This window comes from Convolutriloba macropyga, chromosome 2, assembly GCF_964194025.1.
Source record: "Convolutriloba macropyga chromosome 2, txConMacr16.3, whole genome shotgun sequence".
Taxonomy (NCBI): Eukaryota; Metazoa; Xenacoelomorpha; order Acoela; family Convolutidae; genus Convolutriloba; species Convolutriloba macropyga.
The window spans coordinates 76,452,453-76,474,461 of NC_134469.1; the positions used below are offsets into that span (position 1 = coordinate 76,452,453).

General features: G+C 34.4%; 1 protein-coding gene across 1 annotated transcript in view; it reads right to left on the reverse strand.

Moving 5' to 3' along the window:
* Positions 1 to 559: 559 nt before the first annotated feature.
* The window catches only part of LOC142334721 (peroxisomal biogenesis factor 3-like), a 308,737-nt gene continuing 287,287 nt past the window's right edge, over positions 560 to 22,009 (reverse strand). Inside the window, exons 4-6 of the mRNA XM_075382971.1 lie at positions 18,163 to 18,391; positions 3,441 to 3,774; positions 560 to 1,241 (exon numbers count right to left, since the gene is read on the reverse strand). Of these exons, the coding sequence (XP_075239086.1) occupies positions 713 to 1,241; positions 3,441 to 3,774; positions 18,163 to 18,391 (1,092 nt within the window). The 3' untranslated portion in view covers positions 560 to 712. The remainder of the gene's footprint in view (positions 1,242 to 3,440; positions 3,775 to 18,162; positions 18,392 to 22,009) is intronic.

Consider the following 22,009-nt stretch of genomic DNA (forward strand, 5'->3'; position numbering starts at 1 on the left):
CTTTTTCTCCGATTTGTAATGTGAAGATTGAAAAGAACGCAAACAATTCTTGGTTTCGTTTGCTGAAAAAAAGTTTGGGAATAATTTGCAAAAAAATCAAAAGGGTGCAAAAATGGGACACAGGTTATAAACACGAAATTAACTCCTCGCCGAAAAAACGAAACAAGACGAGGCTTAATATTAATCTTAACCACCAGGTGCGTGGATGGAAAGTTATCACTGCTCTAATTGATTAATTAATTTTTCCTTAAATTCTATTCAAGAATAGCACTCTTTGCAAGGGCAAGGGGTGGGACAATTGTTGAAAAGACCTTATTTTTCCAGAAGCAGCTAAATTAAAGGATACAGTAATCACGTTCGCCTCTAAATTACCCAATGGTATCAACATTTAGAAGGGCTTAAGGCATTTAAATCATAATAACTTGAGCTCAATCCGAGCGCAATTGTTTGAATTCATTTTCAAGCTTTTCAAGATGAGGAAACTCTGGTCACAAAAATCGCTGCCCGCAAACAGTTGTGAAGAAGTCTGCTTAGACAAAGAATCGAGCAAAAAGACCTACGAGGTACAAATAACTTTTAAATTCATAAGAGAATAGTTAAGAATCGCAATGCAAAGCAGTTCAAAATTTGTTTCTCCTGATTAAAGATGGGATAAACAAAATTTGTAGTCAATTGTACAAAGTATCTGTACAAAAATAATCTATGAGATGTACTAATCTCCAATAAAAGCTTCGTAAACATTTTCCGAGAACAAATTAACAGTCTTATTCAGGTGAATGCTCATGACTAAACAGTTAATGTGGTGATCATATTGACATAAAGTATATAACTGGGCATCTAGTACAGGAACCCATTTGGCCATAGGCATTGTAATAGACTGAAAATCAGTGTTATCGTCAGCATCATTACTTTGGTCAACAAAAGAGTGCTCAGCCAGGGTCCTCGTGAGAAAAGACAGACCATGTTCTGTGAGCTCAATGACAGTCGATGAAAAATCTGCGAGATCCATCACGTCTTTTGTTTGATTGAGTAGAGTCTTTAGGTCCAGTTTACTCCCATGTCTCTTCTGATTTGATAATGACCGTGGATACACTGTTTTCAGAAGACTGTTTTTCCGAAATGACAGGTATGACTGCAGAATTGATGACCTCTTACCCGACTTCTTTCCTTTTGATGAACTGGAGCAACTGTAGCTGCCTCCACATTTGTTGTCTATTGAGAGGTCCGAACCAGATTCCATTCTGTAAACATGAAATGAAAATATTCAAAATTTATGCAAATTAATTGATTGATGATAAATCCGCTTGCTGTTTTGAAATGCTTCAATTTCTTTATTTTTTTTAACTCTTTAAAACAATATTACGCTTAGAGAGTATTAAAGCGCTGAGAAAACTGTTCAGTCACTTATTTCCCTCTGGTCTTTACCAGTTTATCACGTTTTTGAGGACGAAGAAAGTCAAGTGGTCAGACAAAAAATTGGTAGAACCCACAATTGCATAAAAACCGGGCCAATATAAACATAGCCGGCAGATTGCCGGAAAATAGCCGCCGTTGACGCAGTTGATGCACATCGGGATTGAAACAGAAGCAAAAGAAGCGACAAACTGACCGAATTTTTTTTGCTTCTTTCAGTGTCAAAAAGTGTTTTTAGTTTGGCGTGGAGTTTCAGTTGGATTCCAGAACTAAACTTATTTCAGCTTCAAAACTAAGCTCTAATAATCTTAATACCAATGTCAGCTAGCAAAGACTCTAATGAACTTTGATAACCCAATTTTCAATGACTTTGACATTATCGGTTTACCCGTCTCTTTTGAAGTGAGTGAAGTAAGTCAGAAGTCAAAAGTGAAAATTGTGACATATGTAAAACGAAAAACGTAATCAAAAGATAAAGCGAATTAAAAAACATAGCAGAACAAGTCCTGACGTACAATTCAAAGCATTTTCATTGACTAAACAAACAACTAGACCTCGAACGGACTATTAATGGATTGGAAAAACCGTTAAAAAATCCAATCCAAAAAATCGAAAAAACAGTAAAAATAAAAGTGAAATTGCCGCATGTGAACAAAAAACCACTAGCGAGAAAGCGAATTTCTGTTCAAACACCGTTTTCTGACTAAACAAAAACTAGATCTAGAACGGGAATTGGAAAAACCATTTCCAAAAAATCAGATCAAAAAATAAAAAAACTGAAAATCAATGTTAAAATACCGCATGTAAACAAAAAACCACCAGCGAGAAAGAGAAATTTGGTTCAAACGCGAAAAAAATTTTACGCCGCAAAACCACTCGCTTTTTTGCTCCATTTCCTGTTTTGGCGTGACCAAAGATCATTACTCTATTTTGATTTCAAAAATCATGAAAATTTGATGAACAGATCATAAAGACAGGGTCCCAATACTTTGAATTGTAAAAAATTCTTTGAATTGTAAAAAAAGAGCGCCTAAATAATAGCCGTTGAGAAGCTGACGGCAGCTATTAATTACTACAAAAAAATTTGCGAGGATAAAACTATAAAAACCATTTTTATTTTTTTCTTTTACTGCTACCATCAGAATCAGTAATTGAACCAACAGTTTATTGAATAACCTACTTTGTAGGTTATTCAAAGTTTTTTGAATAACCAACAAAGTTTTTTGAATAACCTACAGGTTATTCAACAAAGTTTTTTGAATAACCTAAAACTTTGAAAAACCTACAAAGTTATTCAAAGTTTTTTGAATAACTTTGTAGGTTTTTTGAATAACCTACAAAGTTTTTTGAATAACCCACAAAGTTTTTTGAATAACCTACAGGTTATTCAACAAAGTTTTTTGAATAACCTAAAACTTTGAAAAACCTACAAAGTTATTCAAAGTTTTTTGAATAACTTTGTAGGTTTTTTGAATAACCTACAAAGTTTTTTGAATAACCCACAAAGTTTTTTGAATAACCTACAGGTTATTCAACAAAGTTTTTTGAATAACCTAAAACTTTGAAAAACCTACAAAGTTATTCAAAGTTTTTTGAATAACTTTGTAGGTTTTTTGAATAACCTACAAAGTTTTTTGAATAACTATAGAAACCATTTTTATTTTTTTCTTTTACTGCTACCATCAGAATCAGTACTTGAACCAACAAAGTTTTTTGAATAACCTACCTCGATGTTACGTGACAAAAGCAAAAATTTTTCCTACAAAAACCCAACAATCGCATTTTGAATTCAAGAGCTCTATTATCAAGCTGAAAAAAATTCACCAGATGCCCAGTTTAATGCTAAATTTTTACTGGGGTGGAGCTTGATGAAATTTTACCCCTCGGTTCTCTAAATACGTTAAAATGAAAATCATATCCATTTAGGGATTTCTACGTGAGCCCAGACGCAAGCTCCCTAGTGTCAGGTCACGAAGTCCCTCAGGCTGTTAATATTTATGTGCTATTATATACCCAGAACAACTTACTCAAGTGCGGCTTTAGAGGCCGGTTGTTGGTTAATAATTTTTGAAGGCAGCAATATTTGATTAAACTTTCCAATAGTCTCCATATTGTGATGTCCCAAGCATTGATTGGAGAAAGATGACGAAGCCTCGCAATCGAGAACCATGTCTACTTCACTTTTGATCCCACGCATTAAGCTCTCAATATTCAGCAGGGACATTTTGTCCTTGAGTGAAATTGTCTTGAGGTGCTGTCGCACAGATCGGTTAATAATTTCGAAGAGCGACTTGAGTCCATCAGTCAAGAAGTATTTCATCTCTGATAGATACGATTTCCGAAGTTGATGATCAGTGGCATCTAAAACAAAATGGTCGTTACAGTAAGCTTGTATTATTATTTATATTTACAAGTTATTAATTATTATTATTTGTAAATAATAAGTTTTTTTATAAAAAAATTGCAAGCTATACAGAATTAGCCGACCTAAGCCCTTCCAGTTCCTAATCCCTACAGTATTTTTTTTGTAGAGAACCGCTAGCTGTAAAAGAAAAGCCCTCAATTATCATGCTTGTTTGGCCTTAAATTTCCAGGCTTATTCGCTTTGACAGCAAAAACATACCCGGCAGATTGCCGGAAAATAGCCGCCATTGATTCCAATAAGCATGATTGGTATTGAACGAATAGAATATATTGAAAAAAAAAAGATTTTTGTACAAAAATATTTTTTAAGTCCAATTTATTTTAATGGCATTTCGTAGTTGAACATACTTCTGTTTCTTAGAGAGAGGCTACTATCAACACCAATAAGCATAAGAGGTGGTAACTAAGACTTATAGGAACGACGTTCAAATAGCGGGCATCTAAAAATGGGCTTTATGGGTTTATCCCATTTCTATTTCTGACTTCAATTTTTTATACCGACTCTGTTCGTTTTGAATTGCTTTGCTTAGCAACTGATGTTCAAATTCACTTTTAGCAGAATGAGAGAAGAGAGAAACTAGCCTAGAGAAGTCAAAAAGATTTCACGCAAAATGTCTAAAAAGCGGCAAAATGGTAAAGCGAAAAAAAGTTTGACGAAGTAAAAAAAAATACAAGCGCAATAATAGCCGGCTGAGAAGATGAGGGCGGCTATTAAAAATACTTGCAAATGAAATAGTGGAGGTGCCCAATAGGTCATTGCTAGCTGAAAGTTCTAAGAAAAACGCAAACAAAAAATAACGGAACCCTACTCCTGGATAAACAAACATACCCGGCAGACTGCCGGAAAATAGCCGCCGTTGATTCCCGTAACCAAGATTGGGATTGAAATAAGAGAAAAAACCCAATGAAAAAAATGATTTTTGTACACAAAGAGTTTCAAATGCCAACTATTTTGGAGCTGAACATATTCCTGTTTCGTAGTAAGACGACTCAGGGGCTAGTATCAATACCAATAAGCAAAGTTCGAGTAACGGCATGTATAATTGGGCTTTATGGGTTTATCCCGCTGCTACTTCTGATTTCGTTTTCTGATACTGACTCTGTTCATTTTGAATTGCTTTGCCGAGCAACTGCTGTCTAAAAACACTGTTGAACAAGCTGTGAATTAAGGTAAAGCAAAAAAAATTAGTACGAACAAGTAAAAAACATAAAAGAACGAGAACAGAGGTACAATTCAAAGATTTTTCATTGACTAAACAAGTAACTAGACCTAGAACGGACTATGACTGAATTGGGAAAACCATTTTAAAAAAATCGGTTAAAAAAACTGAAAATCATTGTCAAAATGCCGCATATGAACAAAAACCACTAGCGAGAAATAGAAATTTTGTTCAAACAGAAAACTAGGCCTAGAACGAACTATGTATGGATAGGGAAAACCTTTTACAAAAAAATACGATTCAAAAACCGAAAAAACAGTAAAAATTAAAGAGAAATTATCGCATTATAACAAAAAACCACTAGCGAAAAAAAGAGAATTTTTTGTTCAAAAACCGTTTTCTCACTCTACTTAAAATTGGAGCAGAAAAATGTCACGCCGCAAAACCACTCGCAAAACCATTCACTTCACTTCCTGTTTCGGCTCGGCATGACCAAAATCACTACTCCAATTTGACTTGAAAAATAATGAAAATGTGTGAACAGATCTTTTAAAAAAGACAGCGCCCCAATACAGTTCAAATTTTTTGAATTGTAATAAAAAAGGAGCGCTATAATAGCAGGCTGAGAAGCTGAGACGGCTATCAAACATAATCGACTAGCGTGAAGAAGTGCTCTCGAACGACGAGTGGGAGCTCGTATCTATTGCAAACTGCATGAGTCGAGAGGTGTCAAAAATCACTTAAGGGGGCTACAAATGACGTTAATAGAGGTTATTAGGTACCACTATAAGCACTAATAAAAATTAAAGGGAAAACTACATCAATTTCAGCGGTCGAGCAAAAATTTTGCTTAAAAACCGGTCTTTCCCATTATTTACCCCCAGTCCAGTATTTATATAACCGATCCCACCCAATCATGGTAGCTACACGATAATGGTGGGGTAAAATTTCGCGAGGGGGCTATAATAGAAAAACCCAAAAACATAGCCTGTAAAATATCTCAAACGACTCGAACAGTCGTTCGTTCAATAAAAATTCCTAAGTAACCCCACCTTTAAAAAAATAGAAAAAAAAGCAAAATACAATATGGAGTACGAAAAACAATTTTTGTTAGGAATGAGGAATGTGGTTAGGTGTGTGAGTGAGGAGGCAGGTAGGAGGTGGGGTATTTAGGAAGGGTGGGGGTTAGGTTTTTTTTGGGGGGGTGGTTAGGTTTGGGGGGGGGGGGGTAGGTGGAGGGTGAAGTTGGTGGAATGGGTTATAGGGGATAGGCGGGGTTAGGCAGGTGATTTGATAGGTAAGTGTATTGGTTGGTCAGTAGTTTAGATAGGTAGTAGGGGCTTATATGGGATCAAAACTTCTCAAAATAACCTCTTCACTTTGAAAATCACCAGCAGTTCCTAATAACTATACATAACAAACTAAGCTACTGTTAAACTCCAATGTTCGCAAACAGAAGTCAACTTTCAAAAACAACCGACTAACTTCGGGGAAAATTACTCTCATACGACCGGCGAGCGGTTGGCTTAGGGACGCTAGCGTTAGGTGGGGGGGGGGGGGGCGTGGGTCAAGCGATGGGGGTAGCATTGAGAGGGCTAGATGAGAGGGGATGACTCAGGGTGGTCAAACTTTTAAGATTCAGAACAGCCCTTCACACAATGAAACTGTCTGTTGAGAACAGCTTTGGCTAATCGGATCCTTAAAACTAATAAGGCGTAAAGCTCTAAGAGAGCTGCTCAACCACTAAGTGCACTGTGGGCTTTACCTGTTCATCTAATTCTCAGGACGAAAAGTTAAAAGGGTCAGACGAAAAATCGGTCAAGCAAAAATTTGCATAAAACGACAATATCACATATAATTGCTACGAACTTCATTTCAGAGCAATTAACAATTGTTTCTGAAAATGTTTTTTTTATTCATGAAGACATTTTTATTAGTATGTCTGTAGATTAAGGTCAATAGACTACAGCTTTCGTACTAATCATTGATGGTTTTGACAAGTGTACTACATGCGGCTTTAGGAATGAAGTAAAAAAATCCTCAATTCACTTTGGAATTGCGTTGTTTTCTCCTTGCAGAGGTGCAAAAATGGAACAGCTCATATGAGGTTGCAACAAAAAGGAAACAGTTCAAAAGAAAAAAAGTCAGAAAAAAAACGTTATGATTCCCGACTATGATCAAAAGGATACAGAGGTCATACTATTAGCCCCTGAGTTGATTAACAGGTTCTAAACCAGCCCTCACCATTCTGTTATGATTTGAACTTAGACTGGTTTTTGATAATTGTTAAAATTGAAAAATACAGAGGGTCGTTTCCAGGTAACAGTGCGAGTACCAGTGCTACAAAAATAATCTCGTTTTTGAAAAAACATTTCATGAGGCAAAAATCCCGAGTGAAAGCCAAGCCTATGGAGAGCAAAGGATTTCAATTTTTTTTCCACGGAGTTACTGACATTTGTAGTTTTGTGAACGTATGACTGATTTCGTTGTTTTTGTTTACATATTCCAGATTTTTGCTAACTTTTTTTTGGATTTATCGAAATTTTTGTCAAATTACATTTTTCGCTAAAAGTTGAAAATATTATCTGTTTTAGTTCAAAACTAATGCTTTCTATGACTTTGGTAAAAAATGTTTTGAAGAAATATTATCGAGTTCTCATTGTTCCATTTATTACCTAGTCGATTAGTCTCTTAAATAAAACTCTGCCTTGCTAAGGATGCCTCAATTTGTTTTAGCTAACAGCTATTGCTTTCTGTGATTTATACGCTGTCCGTTTTGAAAACAATTTAGTGAACTGTTGATTTTTGCTAGTTGTTGTTAACCATGATGCTGTCGTAGCCCTTATTCTCGTTAATGACAGATTTCATCGTTCACTTTAGATGAATATTGAAGCCAAATTAGTCGCCTGAGTTCATAGCGGTAGATTTTATAATTTGGCAAGGTTTTCAAAAATGAGATGATTTTGTGAACCTCGAATAATGTTTGTTGACCATGCACGACGTAACTTTGGGGAATTCATTGGCTCTCGTTTTCACTTAAAAAGTTTACTGGCTGGGATACCGTTTATATTTCAAACGTTCAAGTGCATTTGCGAATCTTGTCTTCATTTGTCTTCTGTGGTCGCTTTTCCAGCCAACAGAAATGCTAAAAAAAACTGTATGATTCTAATGATAATTTGGTGGCTGGTTATGGCCTGAATGAGGTTCTCTCATTTTGACGCCGCTGGTTTCCAATCAAAGATATTCTGGTTTCTTTCAACTTTCATCCGTTTTCGCTTCTAATTTGTTTTGTTTTTTACTTACCACAAGGATATTGTTTTGTTCACCCGTTCTAACCATGCGAAGAACCAATTTTTTCAGAAAGTTTTGTTGCCTTTAGTATTTCTTAATACACTAAACCTTGGATTACAAATTTTCTCACTGTTTTCAGATTTTTTGATCAATTTTGGATTTATCGAAACTTTTGTCAAATTACATTTTTCGCTAAAAGTTGAAAATATTATCTGTTTTAGTTCAAAACTAATGCTTTCTATGACTTTGGTAAAAAATGTTTTGAAGAAATATTATCGAGTTCTCATTGTTCCATTTATTACCTAGTCGATTAGTCTCTTAAATAAAACTCTGCCTTGCTAAGGATGCCTCAATTTGTTTTAGCTAACAGCTATTGCTTTCTGTGATTTATACGCTGTCCGTTTTGAAAACAATTTAGTGAACTGTTGATTTTTGCTAGTTGTTGTTAACCATGATGCTGTCGTAGCCCTTATTCTCGTTAATGACAGATTTCATCGTTCACTTTAGATGAATATTGAAGCCAAATTAGTCGCCTGAGTTCATAGCGGTAGATTTTATAATTTGGCAAGGTTTTCAAAAATGAGATGATTTTGTGAACCTCGAATAATGTTTGTTGACCATGCACGACGTAACTTTGGGGAATTCATTGGCTCTCGTTTTCACTTAAAAAGTTTACTGGCTGGGATACCGTTTATATTTCAAACGTTCAAGTGCATTTGCGAATCTTGTCTTCATTTGTCTTCTGTGGTCGCTTTTCCAGCAAACAGAAATGCTAAAAAAACTGTATGATTCTAATGATAATTTGGTGGCTGGTTTTGGCCTGAATGAGGTTCTCTCATTTTGACGCCGCTGGTTTCCAATCAAAGATATTCTGGTTTCTTTCAACTTTCACCCGTTTTCGCTTCTAATTTGTTTTGTTTTTTACTTACCACAAGGATATTGTTTTGTTCACCCGTTCTAACCATGCGAAGAACCAATTTTTTCAGAAAGTTTTGTTGCCTTAGTATTTCTTAATACACTAAAACCTTGGTTTACAAATTTTCTCACTGTTTTCAGATTTTTTGATCAATTTTGGAGTTATCGAAATTTTTGTCAAATTACATTTTTCGCTAAAAGTTGATAATATTATGATTTCCTAAGAACAAACAACAAAATTAAAGGCTACTTATAGTCTAATCGTGTAATTTTACAAACAAATTTCAAAATTATTTGGGGAGCCATATTTTTCGCCTTTCTTGTTTCTTGTTAATATTCGGAATGTTATTATAAAGTATGGAATTCAATTTTTATTCAATTATTGAGAAATAATATTCACGTAAAAATGACGCCGGTTGAACATATATTATGTATTCAGTTTAAGGATCATGGTTCTTACGTTTTCGAACTGTTTGCGTACAAGTATTTTTGTATTTTGGTCGTTCTTTATTAGTTGTTTACTAATTGTTATTTGGTAATTTCATGCTTTGGTCTCATTATTGACAGTTTTCAATGGCGTCATACGGAGCTGAAAGTAACTCTACCTAGGCAGTGGACTATATGTAACAATCTTAGTGAACAGATTATAATTTATTGGCTGAGATACCGTTCATATTTTAAATGTTCAGGTGCATTTGTGAATCTTGTCCTCATTTGTCTTCTCTTGTCGCTTTTCCAGCCTGCAAAAATGATTTTCAAAAATTGTATGATTCTAATGATGATTTTGTGGCTGGTTGTGGCCTGTATGAGGTTCTCTCATTTTGACGCCGCTGGTTTTCAAAGATATTCTGGTTTCTTTCAAATTTCTCCAGTTTTCGTTTCTAATTTGTTTTGTTTATTGCTTACCACCAGGATGTTATTTTGTTTAACCGTTCTAACCATGCGAAGAACCAATTTTGTCAGAAAGTGTTGTTGCCTTTAGAATTTCTTAAAACAATTAACCTTGGATTAAAAACTTTCTCATTGTTTTCACATTTTTCGTTCAATTTTGCCCATATAGGGTCATGAGCTTCGTAGATTGTCTATATTTGATATCGCAATAAAATTAAGTTTTCAAGTTATAAGTCCAGGCAAATCTTTCGCTTGTATTTGAGGATGTGTCTTGCCATGTTTCTTTTGTCGTCTGACACTCTTTTATCTTTTTACGTGAGTTCACACATCAAAACTGAAACATTCAAACGTTCTGAATCACTTCTTCCTTTCACTAACGGCATTTCGCACGTGTGACGTCATTTCTCACTCTCTCTAGCAAAAATATAATCAAATCAGTTGGATGTTTATATTTTGATCATACGTGACTTAACTCTCATTAAAATGAATTTTGCGCTTTAAAAATTTAAAATGATTAATTTGAAAAGGCTGGAGTACAAACAATATGTGTAAAAGCTCCCTAATAAAACAGGGTTTCTGATTTTCTGGGAGCTACAATTCAATTTTCGAAGAAAAGGGACTCTTGATGAAGTTTTAAATCCAAAAGTATGCCTAAAACTTCGGCAAACTCCAGCCTTTTATCCAAAAAGCGCCAATTATGCTTTAATATCATTTGCCGAAGAGCAAAGGTAAGAATTGCTGAAACAATCTTCACTCACTCCAAGAGTTAAGTTTTTACCTGCAATTCCAATGAGTTTTCTGGAATCGAAAATTTGCCGATTCAGTGAGATTTTAGTATCCAAAATTCAAAATTTTGGATTTATCGAAAATTTTGTGAAATTACATTTTTTTGCTAACAGTTGGAACTATTACCATTTCCTATGAACCAGCAACAAAATTCGAGGCTAAATATATTCTAATCGTCTAACTTTACAAATATCCAGATTATTTGAGGAGCCATATATTCTTGCCTTTTTTAGTTTCTTCTGTTAGTAATTGGAATGTTATTATAAAGTACGGAATTCAATTCTTATTTAATTATTTAGAGATCCTATTAACGTAAAAGAGACGCCGGGTGAACATATATTATGTAATCAGTTTAAAGCTCATGGTTTTTACGACCTCGAACTGTTTGCATACAATTGTTTTTGTATTTTAGACGTTCTTTATTGGTTGTTTCCCAGTTGTTATTTGGTAATTTCAAGCTTTGGTCTCACTTTTGACAGTTTCTAATGGCGTCATACGGAGCTGAAAGTAACCCTTCCTAGGCAGTGGACTATATGTAACATTCTTAGTGAACATATTATAAATTATTGGCTGAGATACCGTTCATATTTTAAATGTTCAAGTGCATTTGTGAATCTTGTCTTCATTTGTCTTGTTGTCGCTTTACCAGCCTGCAGAAATGATTTTAAAAATTGTATGATTCTAATGATGATTTTATGGCTGGTTCTGGCCTGTATGAGGTTCTCTCATTTTGACGCCGCTGGTTTTCAGAGATATTCTGGTTTCTTTCAAATTTCTCCAGTTTTCGTTTCTAATTTGTTTTGTTTATTGCTTACCACAAGGAAATTGTTTTGATTACCCGTTCTAACCATGCGAAGAACCAATTTTTTCTAAAGTGTTGTTGCCTTTAGCATTTCTTAAAACACTTAACCTTGGATTAAAAACTTTCTCATTGTTTTCACATTTTTTGTTCAATTTTGCCCATATAGGGTCATGAGCTTCGTAGATTGTCTATATTTGATATCGCAATAAAATTTAGTTTTCAAGTTATAAGTCCAGGCAAATCTTTCGCTTGTATTTGAGGATGTGTCTTGCCATGTTTCTTTTGTCGTCTGACACTCTTTTATCTTTTTACGTGAGTTCGCACATCAAAACTGAAACATTCAAACGTTCTGAATCACTTCTTCCTTTCACTAACGGCATTTCGCACGTGTGACGTCATTTCTCACTCTCTCTAGCAAAAATATAATCAAATCAGTTGGATGTTTATATTTTGATCATACGTGACTTAACTCTCATTAAAATGAATTTTGCGCTTTTAAAATTTAAAATGATTAATTTGAAAAGGCTGGAGGACAAACAATATGTGTAAAAGCTCCCTAATAAAACAGGGTTTCTGATTTTCTGGGAGCTACAATTCAATTTTCGAAGAAAAAGGACTCTTGATGAAGTGTTAGATCCAAAAGTATGCCTAAAACTTCGGCAAACTCCAGCCTTTTATCCAAAAAGCGCCAATTATGCTTTAATATCATTTGCCGAAGAACAAAGGTAAGAATTGCTGAAACAATCTTCACTCACTCCAAGAGTTAAGTTTTTACCTGCAATTCCAATGAGTTTTCTGGAATCGAAAATTTGCCGATTCAGTGAGATTTTAGTATCCAAAATTCAACATTTTGGATTTATCGAAAATTTTGTGAAATTACATTTTTTTGCTAACAGTTGGAACTATTACCATTTCCTATGAACCAGCAACAAAATTCGAGGCTAAATATATTCTAATCGTCTAACTTTACAAATATCCAGATTATTTGAGGAGCATATTTTCTTGCCTTTTTTAGTTTCTTCTGTTAGTAATTGGAATGTTATTATAAAGTACGGAATTCAATTCTTATTTAATTATTTAGAGATCCTATTAACGTAAAAGAGACGCCGGGTGAAAATATATTATGTAATCAGTTTAAAGCTCATGGTTTTTACGACCTCGAACTGTTTGCATACAATTGTTTTTGTATTTTAGACGTTCTTTATTGGTTGTTTCCCAGTTGTTATTTGGTAATTTCAAGCTTTGGTCTCACTATTGACAGTTTCTAATGGCGTCATACGGAGCTGAAAGTAACCCTTCCTAGGCAGTGGACTATATGTAACATTCTTAGTGAACATATTATAAATTATTGGCTGAGATACCGTTCATATTTTAAATGTTCAAGTGCATTTGTGAATCTTGTCTTCATTTGTCTTGTTGTCGCTTTACCAGCCTGCAGAAATGATTTTAAAAATTGTATGATTCTAATGATGATTTTATGGCTGGTTCTGGCCTGTATGAGGTTCTCTCATTTTGACGCCGCTGGTTTTCAAAGATATTCTGGTTTCTTTCAAATTTCTCCAGTTTTCGTTTCTAATTTGTTTTGTTTATTGCTTACCACAAGGAAATTGTTTTGATTACCCGTTCTAACCATGCGAAGAACCAATTTTTTCTAAAGTGTTGTTGCCTTTAGCATTTCTTAAAACACTTAACCTTGGATTAAAAACTTTCTCATTGTTTTCACATTTTTTGTTCAATTTTGCCCATATAGGGTCATGAGCTTCGTAGATTGTCTATATTTGATATCGCAATAAAATTTAGTTTTCAAGTTATAAGTCCAGGCAAATCTTTCGCTTGTATTTGAGGATGTGTCTTGCCATGTTTCTTTTGTCGTCTGACACTCTTTTATCTTTTTACGTGAGTTCGCACATCAAAACTGAAACATTCAAACGTTCTGAATCACTTCTTCCTTTCACTAACGGCATTTCGCACGTGTGACGTCATTTCTCACTCTCTCTAGCAAAAATATAATCAAATCAGTTGGATGTTTATATTTTGATCATACGTGACTTAACTCTCATTAAAATGAATTTTGCGCTTTAAAAATTTAAAATGATTAATTTGAAAGGGCTGGAGGACAAACAATATGTGTAAAAGATCCCTAATAAAACAGGGTTTCTGAATTTCGGGGAGCTAAAATCCAATTTTCGACGAAAAAGGACTCTAGATGAAGTGTTTAATCTAAAAGTATGCCTAAAACTTCGGCAAACTCCAGCCTTTCATCCAAAAAGCACCAATTAAGCTTTAATAGCATTTGCCGAAGAACAAAGCTAAGAATTGCTGAAACAATCATCACTCACTCCAAGTGTTAAGTTTTTACCTGCAATTCCAATGAGTTTTCTGGAATCGAAAATTTGCCGATTCAGTGAGATTTTAGTATCCAAAATTCAACATTTTGGATTTATCGAAAATTTTGTGAAATTACATTTTTTTGCTAACAGTTGGAACTATTACCATTTCCTATGAACCAGCAACAAAATTCGAGGCTAAATATATTCTAATCGTCTAACTTTACAAATATCCAGATTATTTGAGGAGCATATTTTCTTGCCTTTTTTAGTTTCTTCTGTTAGTAATTGGAATGTTATTATAAAGTACGGAATTCAATTCTTATTTAATTATTTAGAGATCCTATTAACGTAAAAGAGACACCGGGTGAAAATATATTATGTTATCAGTTTAAAGCTCATGGTTTTTACGACCTCGAACTGTTTGCATACAATTGTTTTTGTATTTTAGACGTTCTTTATTGGTTGTTTCCCAGTTGTTATTTGGTAATTTTAAGCTTTGGTCTCACTATTAACAGTTTCCAAGGGCGTCATACGGAGCTGAAAGTAACCCTTCCTAGGCAGTGGACTATATGTAACATTCTTAGTGAACATATTATAAACTATTGGCTGAGATACCGTTCATATTTTAAATGTTCAAGTGCATTTGTGAATCTTGTCTTCATTTGTCTTGTTGTCGCTTTACCAGCCTGCAGAAATGATTTTAAAAATTGTATGATTCTAATGATGATTTTATGGCTGGTTCTGGCCTGTATGAGGTTCTCTCATTTTGACGCCGCTGGTTTTCAAAGATATTCTGGTTTCTTTCAAATTTCTCCAGTTTTCGTTTCTAATTTGTTTTGTTTATTGCTTACCACAAGGAAATTGTTTTGATTACCCGTTCTAACCATGCGAAGAACCAATTTTTTCTAAAGTGATGGTGCCTTCAGCATTTCTTAAAACACAACCTTGGATTAGAAACTTTCTCATTTTTTCAGATTTTTTCAATTTGGCCCATATAGGGTCATGAGCTTCGTAGATTGTCTATATTTGACATCGCTATAAAATTTAGTTTTCAAGTTATATGTCAAGGCAAATCTTTCGATTGTTTTTGAGGATGTGTCTTGCCATGTTTCTTTTGTCGTCTGACACTCTTTTATCTTTTTACGTGAGTTCGCACATCAAAACTGAAACATTCAAACGTTCTGAATCACTTCTTCCTTTCACTAACGGCATTTCGCACGTGTGACGTCATTTCTCACTCTCTCTAGCAAAAATATAATCAAATCAGTTGGATGTTTATATTTTGATCATACGTGACTTAACTCTCATTAAAATGAATTTTGCGCTTTAAAAATTTAAAATGATTAATTTGAAAGGGCTGGAGGACAAACAATATGTGTAAAAGATCCCTAATAAAACAGGGTTTCTGAATTTCGGGGAGCTAAAATCCAATTTTCGACGAAAAAGGACTCTAGATGAAGTGTTTAATCTAAAAGTATGCCTAAAACTTCGGCAAACTCCAGCCTTTCATCCAAAAAGCACCAATTAAGCTTTAATAGCATTTGCCGAAGAACAAAGCTAAGAATTGCTGAAACAATCATCACTCACTCCAAGAGTTAAGTTTTTACCTGCAATTCCAATGAGTTTTCTGGAATCGAAAATTGGACGGTTTTAGTATCCAAAATTCAACATTTTGGATTTCTCGAAAATTTTGGGAAATTACATTTTTTTGCTAACAGTTGGAACTATTACCATGTCCTATGAACGAGCAACGAGAACAATTCAATGCTAAATATATTCTAATCGTGTAACTTTACAAACAAATATTCAAATTATTCGGGGAGCCATATTTTCTTGCCTTTTTTTGTTTCTTCTGCTAGTAATTGGAATGTTATTATAAAGTACGGAATTCAATTTTTATTTAATTATTGAGAGATCCTATTAACGTAAAAGAGACACCCGTTGAACATATATTATGTATTCAGTTTAAGGCTCGTGGTTTTTACGACCTCGAACTGTTTGCATACAATTGTTTTTATATTTTAGACGTTCTTTAGTAGTTGTCTATAAGTTGTTATCTGGTAATTTTTTTTGCCTGGGTCTCACTATTGACAGTTTTCAAGGGCGTCATACGGATCTATAAGTAACCCTATCTAGAGTTATTACTTGAAAGCTTTTGTTTTAAAAAATTTTGATTTTAAATAGTAGCTATTCGAGCTTTTGTTAGATCTATTTCCTTTTTCTTTTTTTTTCGCTCATCTTTAAGCCTAAACTCAGTTGAAGGGTTCTATTTTCTCTCGAGTGAATTAAAACTTGGAAGTCACGATGTTTTTTACAAATTGGTTTTAATTGTATTTAAGTCTTCATTTTTGAGGTCAGAGGTCCTTCTGTGACATAACATTAATAGCAGGTCGCCAAAAAAGCGTTGAAGGCATAGGCAGTGGATTATATGTAACATTCTTAGTGAACAGATAATGGTTTTATCAGCTGCCATAACGTTTAACATTTTCTAACAAAACTTACTTGATAGGTTTTGTTTTTACATATAATTGCAATTCCTTTGTAGTTGCATGACTATTTCTGGACGATCAAAAGTCTCAATTGCTTGCCAATGAGTATGAATGCACCCATTTAAGGATTAAAGTCCGTTGCTAATGGTTTCCTTGAAAGTCTTCGCATTAAAAATATTGGGAATATTTTGAATTTTTCCTCTTTTCAATATTAATTCTGTCACTTTTTAGCTGAGTGTCATTAGTAACAGGTCACTTTTCTGTAAAATTATAATCAAATTTTCATCTAAAGTGGTATTTTATTGTTTTCCGGCATAATGCTTTGATGGTTTTCCGGCTATGAACTAATGGTTTTCCGGCTTTGAAGTGGCTTTCACAAAAATTTTGTGATTTTGTATTAGTTGCCTATATTTGAGTTTAATTTTTAGTGTCTGCTCAAAATATCACACCGAAAACAAGTCCCACCGGCGTTTCACCACCATCCACTTAAACATGTAATTTTTGATCAGTTAATAGCTTGACTTTGCTTGCAAACTGTTTTTAAGCAAACATTTTTAGAATAATTAGTGCTTTTCATTCTTTTGTTAGTCGTAAGACGTATTCGGGATAACAAAAGGTCTCAATGGCTTCCTAGGGAGTAATACCTGAACCTATTTAATAATTCAAGCCGATAGCTAATTGTTTTAATGTTCTTGAACTCTATTTTCCAAAAAATATAACGAATTTTTAAATTTTACCCCTTTGCAGTCTTTTTCTTGCCTACTTGCCAGCTAGTCTCCCTTTGCTAATCTTTTTTTAAATGAAGAACAAGTTAATTTGGTTGATTTAGTTCCCAGTTGATACTATTTTGACTTTGTCAGGTGTTTTTTTTGTGTTTTAAAAAATAAGCATTGAGTTTTGGCTGTAATTAATGTTTGTTATCTTGTTTGCCTTGTCTCGTAGTCTCGTCAATGGCATATATCATAAGCCTTCTTAAGCGTTAATGTTTCTCCATTTAATGGTTTGACTTTAAGGCAATTTTTTATTCATACATTACTTATTTTTGCAAGTTTTCTATCTCTTCCTCATTTGGAAGACTATTAATTTCGAAAATGTAGATCGGGGTCGGAACATTATGTGCAAACGCCCATAAACGAGACTGCTTGTTATATTTATACTTACCTACGCATTTCTTTGATAAAAACTGATCATAGGCATTAGCAGCTCATAACTGACTGTTTTGACCCCTAATGAGGAAAGGGGAGAGCAAGTAATTGTCGACAGATAGCAGTAATTGTCGACTGTCGTTAACATTTAAAAAATGATACAGCCTTGACCCGCGTCAATGATGAGATTTTTTAATATTGGCGTTCTGAAACAGTTATGTGAAACCAACATTCAATTAAAATATAGCATATAGCAAAAAAAAACTTGCAATAAAAAGTGGGTTAAAAATTGAAATACTTCGGTCAGGTCAGATAGCGTCTCGACGAATCAAGTCAAAATCAAGTAAATTTTAGCTCACTTGAGTTACTGTGATCTTTCCTAACTCTTTCAAGGTTAAACCAGTGACAGCACAACGAATTCTGATCGTGCAACGCTTTTCTCCGAAACTGAGTCGACAAAAAAAACAAACAAAATCAGTTCCGATTGGGAACACCTGAAGAAATATATCTACTAACCTTCAGACATATCATCGGAACTTCGGTTTAATGAGGATGCAGGAATTGAGGAATCTGAGGATGACGTCAGAGAAGAGATAGATTGCAGATGTTGGTTATTCCTCTTGTACATCTCAGCCGCAAGAATGTTAACTTGTACTCTGACCAGCATGTATAACAATACCACCGAATACACAGAAGAGACACAGCGACAAACGCTCAATACCATCAACTCCATCCAGATCTCCTTCTAAACATTACGTCACAGTACCTTTAATTCGTTCCAATTGTGAACCTACTTACACTATTATTGCATACGAATTATTCCCATTTCTTAGTTATTCCCTTTTCTCGGTTACGTGAGTTTGAAAATTACAGTAAACATGTTCGGAACATCGGCTAATGCAAATCTCGCTCGCCATTTTATCTCTTAATTTAATTAGGCATCTGTTAACATACATTTTGAATGTACCATTTGTACTATTTAAATTAGAACGAAAAGGCCTCTTTAGAGACTCGATTTTGTTTGGTTCAGTATCAAATGAAGTAAAGAAAATAGTAAAACGCGCAAAAACAGTTTGAAGATTTTCTGCGATTTTACCGACGTGACTAACATTTTTATGTTATGACATTATAGGCATCTGATTGTCTTTTAAAACTTGCAGTTGCTAAGTTTTTTTATAACCAAATAGAGAAAAAACTCCATCAGTGGTCAAATCGCTGTCACTGGGAAATTCAACATAACTGGTAACCTTAAATGCCGCACAAAAGAAAAATTGAGGAACTTTTAGAGCCATTAGTCAAAAACGCAGAACTAAGCTTCGTGGAAATTAAGCGAATGCTGTTTAAAACACTTAAATGCGGTAATGCAATATCCTCTTGCTACATTCAACTACCCAAGTGACACTGACGATTTTGTTTATAGAACATAGCTTAAAAAAGAGATCAAAAAATATTCAGGCTTTTTCAATTTTGAGCATTTCCACAATTTAGTTTAAATCCAATTCCCAAATTTCTCCTTGCGTTTCACAAGCCGTAGCTCTAAATTATATACATTAAAGCTCATGATCAGTAATTTTTAAAAAGTTTATTATACTTTCTTGTCACTGTTTTCAATCAAAATCATTGGCCGTCATAACACTGAGCACGGTAAAAAGATACGAAACACTGAAAAATGATACATTCTTCATGTATTGCAAAACGTCGTTTGCAGACGATTGTTAAGACGACTGTTGGGGACACTTGATAACTTAACAGCGCCATAGAACTGAAAAAAAAACTGGATTTTGCTTAAAGTATGCTGGTTTAATTACTTCTCATGAACTCAGCCGTTCTTCCTTCTCGTTTCTCTCGTTTTAAAGGGATTTTTGTTTCACAGCAAGCCAGTTTTCGTGGTTGATAGCAAATGCCGCTTTGGTAATTGTTTATAATCTTCTTAAACCTCATATTTTTACAAAGACTTTTATGAAAATAGAAGTGAACAAGACTGACAAGGCTTAGAAGAGCAGGCTGATAGATCGGGTAAAAGAAACGATTCGGTAGGTCCGAGAAGGCGACTCGTTCCATTGATTTATGACAACGTAAGAGTTGGCTGCGATTTTCGGATCTATTCTGTTTCGGTCCCCCAGTGTTTTTTACGTCTGTTTCGGTCCCCCAGTGTCAATTCGCTGTCCGTTTATTCTTTTGCGCTTTTAAAAAATTGTCTCTTCTCTGGGCAATTTCTTTGTAAAGGTGGATTTCTGATGAGAAAGACGTTGTGATGAGTTCTCTGAGCGCTGGGTTTCGCTCAGCGCTGGTTTTCTCAGACCTTTCAATTTTTTCGCTCAAAAATGTAATTTTTCCAGAACTTTGCGCTGGGTTCTCTTTTATCATTCAATTTTATAAAAAGCGAGTTAAAACTGATGAAAATGAATTCAGGTAAAGATAAATGATTGTGAAATACACTATGGTACCAAAAAGCAATGTACACCTAAATATTTTTTAAAAAAGCAATACAAACATCAAATAATATAACATTTTTAGTTCAAATTTTGTTCTCTAATACTGTTTGTTTTCGTAATCGTTGCTTCAAAATCGCACATAAATGTTCAACAGTCTTCAGATCTGGACTGTATGCCGGCCATTCTAGTACCTTCCACTCATTTTCTTGGAAAAAATTGCCGATAATCTTCAATTTATGCACCGGAGCATTATCTTGTTGAAAAATAATGTCCAGCAAATGCACTTTTTCTTCGTAAATTTTCAAAATTTCAAAATAACCGAGAGCGTTTAGCTTGTTTGGACACTTAACAAGCAATTTCCGTCCCTCTGATTGTATTGCACCCAAAAACATAAAAGATCGTTTGTCCGAACTCAATTATTTTGCGTTTTGTTCAAGAAATCTCGTTCTATTTCTTCGAAAAATTGTAACAATTCAGTCTCTGGAGATGCGCACCCTTGTTTCATCATTGAAAACAACATTCTGACAGAATGAGAACGGCTATATTAGCATATTGATACACCATTTTGAACAAAAACGCTTGCTTTCCTTCTTGAAACTGACTTTTTGCCAGCATTTCCTCTTAAAACGCCATATTTTTTGAGAAATCGTCTAACTGTACCTCTGGAAGTTGTATCGTAGCAAGCGAAAGCGCTATAAGCCGCTCTAGTTCGTTCTAGTGAGGTTTTGGGATCTTTCAAAACATCAGTAACTAACTCTTCCGCTCGATTTCTGTAACGTTTGTATGCATACTGCGCACTGAATCTTGACTTCAAGTTGAGCTGCTTTTGTATTTTAGACCATGAAAATCCGACATCTCGTAGCGTAACAACTTAGCAAACGGTGAAAGAAAGCGGTTTAACCATCTTTTCTGTTTAAGCGGAGAAAAAGAATGAAATTTCTCTTAAAACTTCTAAATTTCACGCCATTTTTCACGCCTTAGCGCAAATCTTGCTTATGAAGCACGAATTATGCTTTAAAAGTAGAAAAGATGCGGTACGTAGCTTTTTGCTACCATAGTGTACGTGTACACGTGTTTTTTTTGTTTCCGCCTTGTGTTCCTACAGTCTCATCCTGTTTTTGATAATGTTTCCCTCGATTTCGTCTTCACTTGTGCCAATGATGCCTTGTCATGGTAATATTTATTTTCGATGATCGTTAATTAATCGCTTACTTTTTGCACGCGATGTAATGTAAAAATTCGATGTGACAGCGGTCACTATGATACTTACTCCCACATATTTTTCATAAGAACGTTTCGGGTTACTTCTTTCCTTTTGTGGCCTCCTGTATGCCCTTTATCCTTTTATGTGTTTCTTTTTTAGTAGTAGTTCTTTTTTGACGAGGCAGCTCAATTTGTTGCCTTTTTATTCTACTGAGTTTGTTTCTCTTCTAATGGCAACTTCTTTGTTTACGTTGATTTAGTGTGATGAGATAAATGTAAGGGGCTGTGATGAGTTTTCTAAGCTCTGAGTTTCAGAGACCTTTTGTGTTTCCGTTTTTTTCTCGGATTTTTTGTCAGATTTTTTAACCCTATTTATGAAATGTTCTTTCGATGCACTGTAAACATTAAACCCACTGAGATCTAAAAGTGGTTAAAAACATTCGGATAATGAGGAATGATTGAAATATGTGAACTTTTTGTTTTATGTGCTTCTTTTGTTTTTTGCTTTGTCTTCCTCCAGTCTCTTTGTTGTTGATAATTTTTTCCTATGTTTTCTTCCTCACTGTTTTGGAATATTCATTTTTCTGAGTGTTAAAAATGATGATAAACGATTTAGATAAGGAGGAATAATTATTAAACTTGTTCTTGGCTCGTTTTTATTTTTCCTTCATTTTTCCCATTTCTTTTCGATTCATTTTTAAAGCTCGTTGTGATGCGCTGTGGTG